The 13,352-nt window shown below is 47.5% G+C and overlaps 1 protein-coding gene across 1 annotated transcript in view; it reads left to right on the forward strand.

The window, feature by feature from the left end:
* LOC119333851 (vacuolar protein sorting-associated protein 52 A-like) overlaps positions 1-12,992 on the forward strand; it is a 33,586-nt gene extending 20,594 nt beyond the window's left edge. The window contains exons 14-20 of the mRNA XM_037606603.1: positions 7,593-7,693; positions 10,536-10,586; positions 10,670-10,849; positions 11,352-11,486; positions 11,571-11,645; positions 12,198-12,255; positions 12,340-12,992. Coding sequence (XP_037462500.1) covers positions 7,593-7,693; positions 10,536-10,586; positions 10,670-10,849; positions 11,352-11,486; positions 11,571-11,645; positions 12,198-12,255; positions 12,340-12,641 — 902 coding nt within the window. The 3' untranslated portion in view covers positions 12,642-12,992. The remainder of the gene's footprint in view (positions 1-7,592; positions 7,694-10,535; positions 10,587-10,669; positions 10,850-11,351; positions 11,487-11,570; positions 11,646-12,197; positions 12,256-12,339) is intronic.
* The last annotated feature ends 360 nt before the right edge of the window (positions 12,993-13,352 follow it).

Below are 13,352 nucleotides of genomic sequence, written 5' to 3' on the forward strand. Positions count from 1 at the left end.
CGCCTGAGTGGCGGAGGCGGGCGGCGGCGAGGGGGCGGACGGTGTCCGGTCCGATCCGGACACGTCCGTCGGCGGTGGGGGTTTGATCTGTTTTTTTTTTTCTAGGGTTTCGGACGGGGGAAGAAGAGATCTGAATGGAGGGGGGTATAAATAGGCATAGAGGGAGCTAGGAGAGTCCAAATGAGGTGCGGTTTTCGCCCACACGATCGTGATCGAACGCTCTAGGACATGGAGCAGAGTTTGGTGGGTTTTGGGCCAAATTTGGGGGGTGTTGGGCTGCAACACACACGAGGCCTTTTCGGTCCCTCGGTTAACCGTTGGAGTATCAAACGAAGTCCAAATGATACGAAACTTGACAGGCGGTCTACCGGTAGTAAACCAAGGCCACTTGACAAGTCTCGATCCAATCCGGAAATGTTTAAACCCCACACACGAAAGAAGACTATAAATGACCACCGGAGGAGAACGAAGCGCCGGAATGCAAAACGGACAACGGGGAAAATGCTCGAATGCATGAGATGAACATGTATGCAAATGCAATGCACATGATGACATGGTATGAGATGCATGAAAACGAAAACAACACACGGAGACAAGGACCCGAACCCGAGAAGTAAATATAACTTGACACCGGAAACGGCAAGAGTTGGAGTACAAATGGGGAAAATTACATCTGGGGCGTTACAACATTACCCTCATGAAGGACATGTACAATAATGTTGGGACAAGTGTTGGAACAAGTGATGGCGACACTGATGACTTCCCGTTTAAAATAAGACTGCACCAGGGGTTAGCTTTGAGCCCTTATCTTTTTGCTTTGGTGATGGATGAGGTCACAAGGGATATGCAAGGAGATATCCCATGATGTATGCTCTTTGCGGATGAGGTGGTGCTAGTCGATGATAGTCGGACGGGGGTAAATAGGAAGTTAGAGCTATGGAGACAAACCTTGGAATCGAATGATTTTAGACTTAATAGAACTAAAACCTAGTACATGATGCGTAGTTTCAGTACTACTAGGCACGAGAGAGGAGGTTAGCCTTGATGGGCAGGTGGTGCCTCAGAAGGACACCTTTCGATATTTGGGGTTAATGCTGCAGAAGGATGGGGATATTGATGAAGATGTGAACCATCGAATCAAGGCGGGATGGACGAAGTGGCGCCAAGCTTCTGGCATTCTCCGTGACAAGAGAGTGTCACAAAAGCTAAAAGGCAAGTTCTATAGGACGGCGATTCGACCCGCAATGTTGTATGGCGCTGAGTGTTGGCCGACTAAAAAGCCGACATGCTCAACAGTTAGGTGTGGCGGAGATGCGCATGTTGAGACGGATGTGTGGCCACACGAGAAAGGACGGAGTCCGGAATGATGATATACGAGATAGAGTTGGGGTAGCGCTGATTGAAGAGAAGCTTGTCCAACATCGTCTGAGATGGTTTGGGCGTATTCAGCGCTAGCCTCCAGAAGCTCCAGTGCATAGCGGACGGCTAAAGCATGCTGACGATGTCAAGAGAGGTCGGGGTAGACCGAACTTGACATGGCAGGAGTCTGTAATGAGAAATCTGAAGGACCGGTGTATCACCAAACAACTAGCCTACCCCAATTTGTTTGGGACTAAAGGCTTTGTAATGATTCAAACAATAAATGAGTTTTAAGGTTAGCAAGGTAGGAAAACAAGAAAAACATAAACCTTGAAATTTGAAGCAGCAACTATTGTGTATGACCAGCTATCCACATAAATACTTTTGGAGTTTTGCTTTGTACACACCCGTAAAAGTTTGCACACTTAAAAAGTTCATAGTTTTATAAATTTATCTGAATTCTCGGGGCATAAAGCAATGTGTTAGTTAACAATCTATCTAAAATACAATGGCTAATGTTGTAATTTACTAATTACCAAACAGTGCTACTGTTGTAAAGCTCATTGCAATTATGCCTAGAAAACAACCTAAAAGCCTAGATTTAAAATATATCATATGAAAGGTCGTGCTTACCTAGATTAAATCAAGAACTGAGGAGCACGAGATTAAACAAATCTGAGTTTAAGCAAATCTTCATACCGGACATACGACAGCGAGTAGACAATACTGTGTGATTCACGTTGGACAGGGTTGCCCATCGGTCCTCGGTTTAGCTGTCCTCGTATGGAGGCGGTTGTGGAGGGTGCGTGCATGCACCTGCGATTGATCTATCGGCGGCTAGGGCAACCTGAACAGGAAGATGCGTTTTAGCAATCCGGATTTAAAGAGAAAATGAAACTAGGGATGGGGATTGGTAAAGAAAAAAGGTAAGCTAGTGAAGCCTCTTATCTTCATGTACTGGCTGTTTGGCTGGGGACCTGCGCCTCTTTCCCTAATTAAACCTGGACATATACCTATTAGCTGCTGATTTGGGGGCCTCAAATTATTGGGGCCCTGGCCGGTCGCCCACTTTGGCCCCCCTCATCAACGGCCTTGCTCGGTGTGCAACTGACTATCCCAATACCTGTGATGGGTTGGGCTGTGTCATCTGCTGTGTGAATGTTTTTCTGATGTGTGAGAGAGTATGGAACATAAGGTTTAAACTCATTAAAGTCTCCAGCAACATGTTGTGATGATCCAGTATCAAGCACCCATTCAGAGTTTATTTTATGCGCTGCTATTGATGCGTGCTCAATGTTATCTTCATTTGTACGGACAAAGTTGGCATAGCTGGTAGCAGTCTCCTGTCCTCCTAGAGGCTGCTTCCCTTCAGCTGAAACAGCTACATTTGCCTTGGGAGCATTCCAAGAATCGCCACTCCTATTCCGACTTCCTCGGCTTCTATTGCCACCATTGTACCCTTGGCCTCTGACTCTTCTAGGTCCTGATATGCCCTGGTTGACCACAATTGTAACACTCCCCATAACCTCGCTGGACAGCCGCTCTGTAAGCAGAGTCATTTCCATCTCCTCTTCTCGACTGTAGGTGTACCTCTTCTTGGGACATCACAACAATGGCCTCATCAAGGGACATAAGCCTCTTCTGATGTAGTATCGCTGCATGCCTACTCTCAAAAGCTTGATCTAGGCCCTTTAGAAAATGTATTACACGCCTGCGCTCAACTCACTTCCTGGCAATTTCCATGGACTCTACATGTGGAAGCTCAAGGGGATCACACTGATCCAAATCCTGCCCAAAGGTGTTGCGGCTCATTCACATACAACAGCACGCTTCTGTCACCTTGACGAACAACATGGATCTTGTCTTCAATTTGAGACATGGCCAAAGTACCCAGCCAAGCCCCCCCGTCCCCCGCGTCGCTCCTCCAGGGCGACACGGGCGGAAGCCCCAAATCCCGCCGCCGGCCTCCCTTTCCCCCCGCCCTCTCCCCTCGCCACCGTCGAATGACATGGCCGGGCAAAGCCCATCGCCTGGACTGCGGTGGCGGGGCTTCCCCATCTCGCGGCGGCGCAGGTGTGGCCGATCTGGTGCGGCGGCCATGATGGTGGTCCTCGGCGTGTCTTGCGCTAGGGCTCGGTAGGGCGCGGATCCGGGGTTGCTCTGCCCGGATCTAGCGTGTGGTGGGCGCGGCGGGGGCTCTTGGTGGCGGCTCTGCTCCCGCCCTGCCTAGCCGAAGGTGGCCTGCTCAGCCGGGCCGGCGTCCTTTTGTGTCGAGGTTGGTAGTGTGCTCCGGCCGGCGCGGTGCTGGTTTGAGCTGCTCTACGTGGTGTAGGGGTCCTGCCGGTGGTGTGTCTAGCGGCGCTACTCCCTCCCAGATCCGGTATGGCTGCGTGTGCCTTGGGCAGGTTGGATTCGCTTCGATCCGGCCTGTGGTGGTAATCTGACCATGAGCTGCGACGGGGCGGCCATGCTCACTTGTGGTGGTGCAGATCAGCTCACACCTCTCTCAACCGGTCTTCGAGAGTGTGTCAGATCAACTTGGGCGAAAGCCTTGCTACAACTGGAGCCAGCGGCGGCGACGCCTGTGGGCGCCGCTAACCTCCTTGGAGGCGTCGTTGTTTTTGTTGTTTGCACCCTCCTCGTCGAGACCCCGGGGGAAACCCCAGTCCAGGTCCTCCTGTACGGATGATGGCGGCGCAACCAACGTCGCAGCCCTTCTTGAAGGCGTCATCTTTGAGGTCAACATGGTTGTTGTATGGGTGTCGCTTGCTGCCGGAAGGTTGGTGGTGGTGGTGCGGCCGGTTGGGGTCGACGGTGGTTTGTGTTGCTGCTGTCATGCTTCCTATGTGTTCGTCTTCGGTGGTGTTCCCTGGTGTCGGCCATGTTGCTGTGCATGTTCAAGTACCTCCCCTGGTGGCCATTGTGTTGCGGTGAGCTTAGTGCTCTTGGTGTTGTTCTGGTTCATCTTTGCTCTTCGACGATGCAAGATGCCTCCCCAACTTGCTAATCGTCTCGAATTCTCATGGCGGAGATCCCAGTCAAGGTTCGTGTTGTCACTCGTTGGTTGTGGTTGCTCCTGAGTTGTGTCGTGAGGTTTAGTATGCACGCCGGTGCGGTGCGTTAGGTTGCTTGCTTAGTCATGGTATTGTGATCCTTCGACGACACCCCACTTCTACTTGTGCCTCCTATGGTGTTCGTCCTTCGATTTGATAGCTTGGTCGGGCCTTGTCCTGGGCGTCCTTTTTTCTCATCTCTTGTAATCTTCTTGTATGGTTTTCGGCCCGGTTTTCCTCATAAACGGGGTCAACTTGTTTAGGTTTTCGATCCAGTTTCCCTTATAAACTGAATCAGCCAAAGCTTAAGGGGTGACCCTTGGCTTTGGCAGCTTTTTGAACAATATATTCAAGCGGGGATTCCCTCCCCCCCCCCCCGGTGACCGTTCAAAAAAAAAATTGAGACATGAGCATCAGGTTTCCCTTACCGGAATACCTCGTGGTCAGCATGCTCCACACAGCAGAAGCATTTGGCAATGCCTCAACAGACACTGCAATGGCTGGAATCAGGGAGTTCAACATCCAGGCCAAAATCAGAGTCAGTAACACTCCACTTCCATTCTGGGCTCGCCTTGTCAGCCGGTTCTTCAACCGTTCCAAGAACATACTCCGTCAGACCCTTTGTCTTTAAGATCAACAAGGCCCACCTCGACTAGCTCAGGTAGCTGCTCACGCCATTCAGCTTGACATCATTTGGCATGAGCTCAAGCTTGAATAACTGATCTGCTTGAGGCACAGCATTCCGCCGCTTGTTGCTCGAGAGGGCCCCTCGGCAGCTTTCGCCGCCACGAGCTCCACAAGTTGCTGCAACACAGAGGTAACTTCAGCTACCGCCATGACAGCCTCCACCTCTGCTTCTTTCCTCCCTCCCCTGCTCTCAGCACCCACACAACCACCAGATCACTCGCTTCAGCACAGCCAAACACAGCCAGCAGCACCAAGCTCAACCCAATCAGCAGTATCAGCAGCAACCCTCACAACAGCCCAGCAGTGCACACCACCACCACCAGCAGCAACAAGTAGCAGCAAGCCAGCAACAGAGTCAGTAGCACCTCGCAGCCTCCAGGACCACAACGCCCAGCAGCAGCGCCTCTCCGCTCGATCTCTCCCCTGCCTTCTCTGTGCTTGCACAGCAACAGCAATAGCAGCTCCGAGCCGCCAGCCTCCACGCGCCCACACACTCGTCGTGTTGAACGAGCCGCACCACCACCTTTTCCTCTGCTAAGCGGCGAAGCTGCAGCCTTGGAGTCCCGCGTGTTTGCCTGAGCTCTTGCTCCACCCCAAGAAAGCAAGCCCCCCCTCCGCGCAGCCTCTGCCATCCCCTGCCCCCGCAGCCCGCGCTCTCACACACAGCCGCCCGGTAATGCCCCCCCGCCTCGCCGCGCATCTACCGCCGTCGCCGGCCTCTCTCGCCCCCGCCTCCATATGATAACGTGTAGGTGTTGAAGTACATATGTGGATTGCCTAGCCCTTTCCATCAGTACGGATTTTTGGTTGCATTGACTAGTGCATGAAGCTTTACAATAGGGATGAGAGAGACGTACCAGCAGCAGCAACGTGTGCTTTCTCTCGTATTGCGGCGCTCGGGGACGATATAACTCATCCCCTTTAGGTCAGTCATGGATGGGCCTGGGCCACATGGGCCAACAGGATGGGCCACACTTACAACACTTTATGATGGCTATTCAGAGTTGAAAGGAAAATGTACATAATGGTTACTTTATGGTCGTATCATCGATTCAGCTGAAATATCTGCAAATGGACATAATTTGTTTTTCTTACTCTTAGGTGTAGTTTTCTCATAATTATATTAGGTACAAGTTTATTGAAGTAGTATCTATTATTGATTTATTTGCACATATACAACACTATTCTGTAACCCTTAGAATAGCTGTTCTCTAACCCTCCTAACTTCTCTTCTCCCAAATTCCCAATTAATCCCCAAGTAAATATCCTCAAATGACCCCCTTCCTGTGCCGCCTCGCCGTAGCATTCTTGTTAACAGAGGGCCTCTTTGATTCGCAGTTCCAAAACGCGGGAATAGGAAAAACGTAGGAATAGAGTGACATGTCATCTTCAATACTACAGGATTGTGAGGATGTTTGATTGTGCACAGGGAAAACGGAGGATTCTCTCGAAGAGGTTGGAGTGGATGAAAATTTTCCTATGAAATCTAGTGCAAATGAATCCTAAGGAAAAATTCCTATGGTTTGCAATCCTACGAATCAAAAAACCCACATAGAAAAAATTCCCAAGGATTAGAATCCTCCAAAATTCCTTCACAAATCTTTTGTACCAAAGAAGCCCTGAGAGTGTTTTTTTACAAAAATAAGTTAGTACAACGTGAAGAGTAGATTTTGCTGGAGGTCCATAAACTTGCGAGGTAGATGCCCCATCAACTTAACAACGGAACATTTTAAACCGTTAACACGTGAAAATCAAGAGAACCATGTTGAATGCAGGCAGCTACAATTGTGATGATGGTTTGAAGAATCAGTGACTGGTGTCCGGTGGGTTGGTGTCAAACACAGTGCCGTTCCGTCTTCCCTTGCATCAGGCTCGGGTTGGAACATGCAAGGAGTGGAGCTGCTCAGCTGGATGGCTATTCCTTTTAGGGTGTGATTTGAGATGTTTTAGATAGAAGCATCCATGATGTACCCATCAAGAAAGGGGATACTTGGGCATACATGCATCCTTTTCGGGTGTGATTTGAGATGTTTTGGGTAGACGCATTCATGGTGTACCCCCTTTTTACTTGAAAAACAATAAAGGGGATACTTGGGCGTACATGAATCCTTGTGTACCCCATGGACCCGCCAAATAGAGTTTGTTTGTCAAGTATCAGGCAACATAGAAGAAATATACGTCGACTATAACTATATCCTGACAACGAGAAAAACAAATTACTGTACTAAAGGAGTAAGACTATTGCACCTTTGTGGGTGTAGACTAAAGTTCTAATACGTGCATTTGTTTTGACCACACACAAGCATGAAGTTAACTAAACTAGCTACAGAAATGATATTACCTCCTTCAGTGACCACTTTAAGTTAGATTTGGTTCTCATATTCTAGTTTCATATACAGCCCAAATTTAATGTGGAGCATCATAATTCATAAGGCATATGCTTCAGATGATGTGGCAAAACCTCACAACCTTATTTATCCTTGTAATTTTCAGGACCTTTTGCAGTAATTGATGAAAACATGAAGCTTACTCTTGCAAATAGTCATGATGCAATATGCTTGATGCTCATGATCTGCATAACTAAAAAGCACCAGGTAGGAAGGTATTTGCTATTTTCCCTTTGCTGGGGAGGAAAACTGAACTTATGTCCCTGTTTTTTCTTCCCGCACAATACGGACAAGGAATGAGTAAAACTAAATAAATTGACCAATCACATACGTCCAATAGCACAAGGCAAGCCACATGTATACTCGGTTTAATGATGATGTATCTCTGGCGAAATCCACATTTTCATATTTCATTCTTTGTTCAGAACTATTTTCGCTAAAGCGAACCACTTTGGAATCATTTAAAGAAATAACAGAACCCTTACATTTATTTTTCCATACAAACTATCAGACACCAAATTCTTAGATGACATTGGTGGGGGTACGATGCAATGCCCTCACATATGAAAATTTGGTCAACACAAAACCTGGAGTCCAGACAACCCCCAGCACTATTCAATCTAAAGATAACAGAAAAATCGACGAATACATTATACGTAAATAAAGGGTGCTAATAGGTACTCGAGTGTTTTTTCACCTTGAGAGTTGAGAGTACTTGAATTTCCATCCACATAATTTTCCTGTTAAACCTGGAATTAATAGGGGGGATCATGGAGATCTCATGGCTAAGAAAAAACACTCAAGTACAACCCAGACACTCATAAATAAATGCATAACTGGCAGTAATTTCAGCATTATCGTTCTTACCAGGAATATGAACTTTGCTTTCTTTGGTGATATGAAACCAACTTTTGTCAAAGTTAAGACATTTAACGATTAACGAGGTATACTATTCTGCTATCCTTCAGAATTTAATGTAGATCTATACTCTTGGACTTGCTAGTGCCCTTTTTCTCCCATACTGATTATTACCCCTCGCCCCCCGTCGTTCCCGTGAGCGGTGGCTGGGCGAACCCTAGCGCCGGCCGTCCCCGTCCTCTCCCTGCCCTTCTCCCTTGCCATGGCGGGGACGCGGCCAGGCCGGTGGCTCGGGCGCGCGCTGGTGCCACGGCGGCTGCGTGGGGGTCATGGGTGCGTGGCGGCGCCCGCGCTGCCCTCCTCGCCGCGTCGGGTACATGGCTGGGCTGCGGTCTGTGGGGTGGCTTCGACTGGCGTTGCCGGGGCTGGTGGCGATGGTGTGCGTCTGGTGGAAGGCGACTGTGGCTGCTATTGTTGTGGCTGCGTTGCAGCTGGGTCTCCACCCGGATCTTGATGCGCCAGATCTGGCAGACGCGGGGGCATCTCGACAACAGGGGGTGTGTCCTCACGCTGTGCTTGGCTGCCCCCCGCGCACGTGTCGACACTCGGTCGCTCGATGTCGTCGGTGGCTGGCCCTGGGTATTGCAGATGGCCGCAAGGCTCGGTGGTGAGCTCCCTCCGTCCATGTCGAAGTGGGCTCTGGTGGAAGGTTGGAGAAGCTTTTCTCCTCCGATAGGTGGTGGCCATGTGATCTTGAGGCGGCATGGAGGTCGGGTGTCCGTAGGTGATTGCACGGGTCGTTGATGTGGTCGCGGTGGTGGTTGGCGTGCATCGGTGGGGTGCGGGTGGTGGTGGCTCCTCCCTTCTCCTGGGTTCGGGTCGGCGGCGCGAGTTGTTCGCGTGGCAGAGATGGCCACGACATGGGGCTCGTGCTCGGGCGGACTAGATTGAGGCCCGAGAGTTGGAGCTTTCGCTCTGGGTAGGCGATGGTGGGCTTGGTGCGGGTGGTGCCCACGGGCGATGAGGTCCCTCTCCTTGCGGGTGCAGTGTTCGATGGTGGTGGTTGGGACTCCGCTGTTCTATCGGGCAGATCTGTGTCGATGGCCACGGACATGGCGTTGTGAGCGTGCTTGGCAGCGGTAGTTGGTAGTCACGGGGTTGTGTCTCCCTTGGTCCATCGGGACTGGCTGGAGATGCAGGCATGGGCACCTCCTACCGTGGAGGAGCCGACCTGACTCTGTGGCTTATATCGGGCTAGGAGTGAAAGGAGACGCCTTTTTCTGCTCCTACCGTGGTGGGTGCATCGTGATGTGGGCGGTTGGTGGCGTCTCGGACATGGATGCCGGGGCGGCAGCTACGGATTGCGGTCCGCATGGTGGGCTCTGCGGTGGGCACTAGGGCGGTGGCGGTGGCTTTTCCTCTTGATCGTGTGGGCGGCAAGAGGTGGAGCGACAAGTGGCTCGGCGCGCTCTCTGTCACTGACAATGGCGTCGCCTCGATTCGGATCTGGAGATCTGGGCTCGCTGGGCTTGTCGTGAAGACCTCGTGGTGGCATGGGGGAGCCACCGAGTGAAAACTCTGCGCTTTGTCGCCGATGATGATGACGCTAGCGGGCGCCGCTCTCTTCTTGAAGACGTTGTGGTGGTGATCCTCTCCGTGTCTGGGTTCCGGATGAAAATCTTTGTCCAGTGTGGACTCGGGAGCGACGATGCTTAGTGCCATTCTTCCTCTCGGGGGCGTTGTCGTGGAGCTTAGGTGTTATAGGGCGTAGCGTGGTGTTGTACTCGGTTCTTTCTGTGCTATTTTTGGGTAGCGTAGTTGCTTGCGTTCTGCGTGGTTTGATTATCCTAAAATCGGCATTGTATGACGGCTACCTCACCATCTTGTATCGTTCGGCCGTGTACTCTGTTTGGTTGTTGCTTTATATATAAAGCAGGGCGAAAGCCTGTTTCGAGATCTATACTCTCCAGAGTGAAAGTAGTCATTTCAAGTAAGAAACAATAACAACAGACGTCCTAGCTATAATAGCACAAACTTAGGTGCTTAAGATACTACATCAGTGGTGCTTCTGTTGCAGGTTGGTTCTTCTCAATGCAATAGATTTTGCCTGTTAATCTACTGTGTCATACCTCCGTCAAATGTTTGCAAAATAAGATAACAAAAATTGTTTCCCCTTATTTTGTTATTTCAGCTGGTTATGTCCAACAGGCGGCTTCCTTGTCTAGATACATATTTGGATAAGGTTTGTGATGAGGCATCAATTTATTCTGAATGCCCCGATAACTCTGTTCTTAATAAATTGCATCCATGTCCTTTTCTCTTCAGGCTCTCATCTATCTCTGGCCACGTTTTAAGACAGTGTTTGACATGTATATTCAAAGCTTGTACCAGTGTGATGCAAAAATGTTATGGGTAGATGGGACCCATCCACACCATATTGTAAGGTGCTACATGGAGTTCACAGCATCTCTTGTTCAACTTAATGCTGAATGTGGAGATGGTCAGGTTAGTTCAGTTACAAAAATAGCCAGCATCAGATTCTGCTAGCATTAGCTTATTTCTTTTTTGAATGCAAATCTGCTGTGTTTCTAAACAAATAAATGTTTCGATTTTTATTGGAAAGCACTATATCTATATTTTACAGTATGTTTGTAGTCAATGGCCCTGATCACCTATTTGCACTTATTTAATCTGCATATTGTCCATTTAATCATCTCATGCACTTGTGTCCCGTTCTATTGAATTTTGGATTAACTAAGTAGCATCATTCAAAATATATATTTCATGAACTTCTCATGATTGTTGGTGCATATAATGTACTTAAGTACATGCATTTCGTTCCAATAAAATCAATTTTATACCATGGAAGACATCTTTAAGGGAAAGCAGCATTTCTGTTCCTGCTTTTGTGATATCATCTTTTCTCCCAATAGCTTTGTTGGTTCAGTACAATACCCTCATTTGTCTTCATGTTTTTCTTATAGTATATCTAATATCATTTATGTAGCTTGATATGAGCTTGAAACGGTTGCGGTTAGCTGTTGATGATCTACTTGTTAGATTTGCCGAAAAGTTTGCAACTAAGAAACTGCAACACCTGTTTCTTTTGAATAATTGTGACATGGCCATCTCTATCCTGAAGGTTAGGTTCTTGCTTTGATGCAAATAACTATTCATCTTGTGCTCCTTTCAGCCTATTGGGGTTTACCATGCCTATTTATTTCAGGAAGCTGGTGAAGAAGCAAAGGAACTGCGAAGATATTTTGAAGAGAAGCTGGAAAGTAACCTGGTGTCATTTGTGGTAAAAATGTCCTATCACCCCATGCCAACCGCGGTGCAAGACTTTGTTAGAGCATTTCTTGGCTTCTGGTGGGATCTCATTTAGACATGATTTTAAGGAACTACAGTGGAACTTGGCTGGAGTCTGAACTACAGTGGGATCTCATTTAGGCATGATTTCAGTGTCCATCACTAAATGGCTGATTGTATTCTTTATGATACACTCAAAAAAAATTCTTAATAGTGTCATCAAAAGGTCATGCACATAATATGGCATAAAACTAATCTCAGTGTCTTCATGACTTTTGCTTTTGATGTATCGGTGGTAACTGTGAAGTTACTGCCTGTCTGCTAAGTTCCGATCTATGTTATAGAAGGTTGCATATCATATGCCAAATTATTTAAATTTTGTTGCCAGCTTAGCAGATGGCAGATGAATATGGTTAGGCCGTTAGTTTCCTTATCAAGCTAAACACAGCAGATTTATAATGCTTCTTTTCTCAAATGGAAATGGGTCGACTGAATTTACACCCATCGATCGCTTTTGACTTTCTCGACCTTTGCTGGTTTACAGGATGAATTGCTCATGGAGTATTTTGGCGATTTAATTAAATTTGTGAAGAACCACATTTGTAAGTTGGACAAAACTATATTGCCGAAGTATGTTATTGCTGTTATTCACGGGAATATGCAGAAAATCACTATTACTTTTGTAGCCGAAGACCTAATTTCTTACACTGAGTGCCCAAACATTGCTGATGTTGAGCCGGTTGTGAAGAACTTCGCCGTGAAGTGGAGAACTAATCTAGAGCTCATGCACAATGAAGTTGTAACTTGTTGCAGTAACTTTGTGTCTGGTATGGCGATTCTAAAAGCAGCAATGGCTCAGTTGCTTAATGACTACAACAGACTCTCAGAATGTGTGAAGATGATCCCAGGTGGATCTTCTTTGAACAGGAATCTGGTTTCTATCACCTCGATTTCATACGAAATCAGGAAATATTCAAGAACACTCTAGTTACTTGAATAGCATGGTAGCCATGCACATATCCTACGCCTCTGTGTAACTGAGGCTCAAATAAATGATTGCGGATGGACTCTCAGGATCAAAGCTGGAGAGGAACTTATGCTCTGTCAAGCAATAGCAGAAGAGCTGAAAAATACATCAGGGTTGATATTTTTTAATCCCTCTACCAAATAATGCCATTTGTAGTTGGATTTCAACATTAGGCAATAGTGCAAATTTGGATATTATGTATTTTTTCTTATAGCTTATTTTATTGGATATACTGTTGCTGAAAGTTGTGGACAAAATGATACTTGTCAGTTATGTCCTAGTCACAGTTTATTCCTGAATTTGTTTTACTTACTGGGGCTGTAGTTATATTAGTTTTTGATGAAGAGATATCATTGCTGTAGGTACAGATCAAAGTTAAAATGGCGGGTAAGTTTTTTTTATTGCTAGATTTTCTCTTCTACTTCATTAATAGCATAATAGGTTCTCCTGTTTTAATTATGAATTTATTCCTTTATGATTTGGTCACAGAAAGATGTAAAACAAAATCAAGCTTATGTACAGTCTTCTGATATATACTTATCATTACTTGAAGCTTGCTTGTATGATCGAACTACCATAGTGGGATATGGGGTCCATCAAATCCTCCTGGCTCCAGCTATCAGAGGGGACAAGGTATTTGGTGCGATACCCTTGGGCTTACATTTCGACCAA

The sequence above is a fragment of the Triticum dicoccoides genome, chromosome 1B, assembly GCF_002162155.2.
Source record: "Triticum dicoccoides isolate Atlit2015 ecotype Zavitan chromosome 1B, WEW_v2.0, whole genome shotgun sequence".
NCBI classification, from domain to species: Eukaryota; Viridiplantae; Streptophyta; class Magnoliopsida; order Poales; family Poaceae; genus Triticum; species Triticum dicoccoides.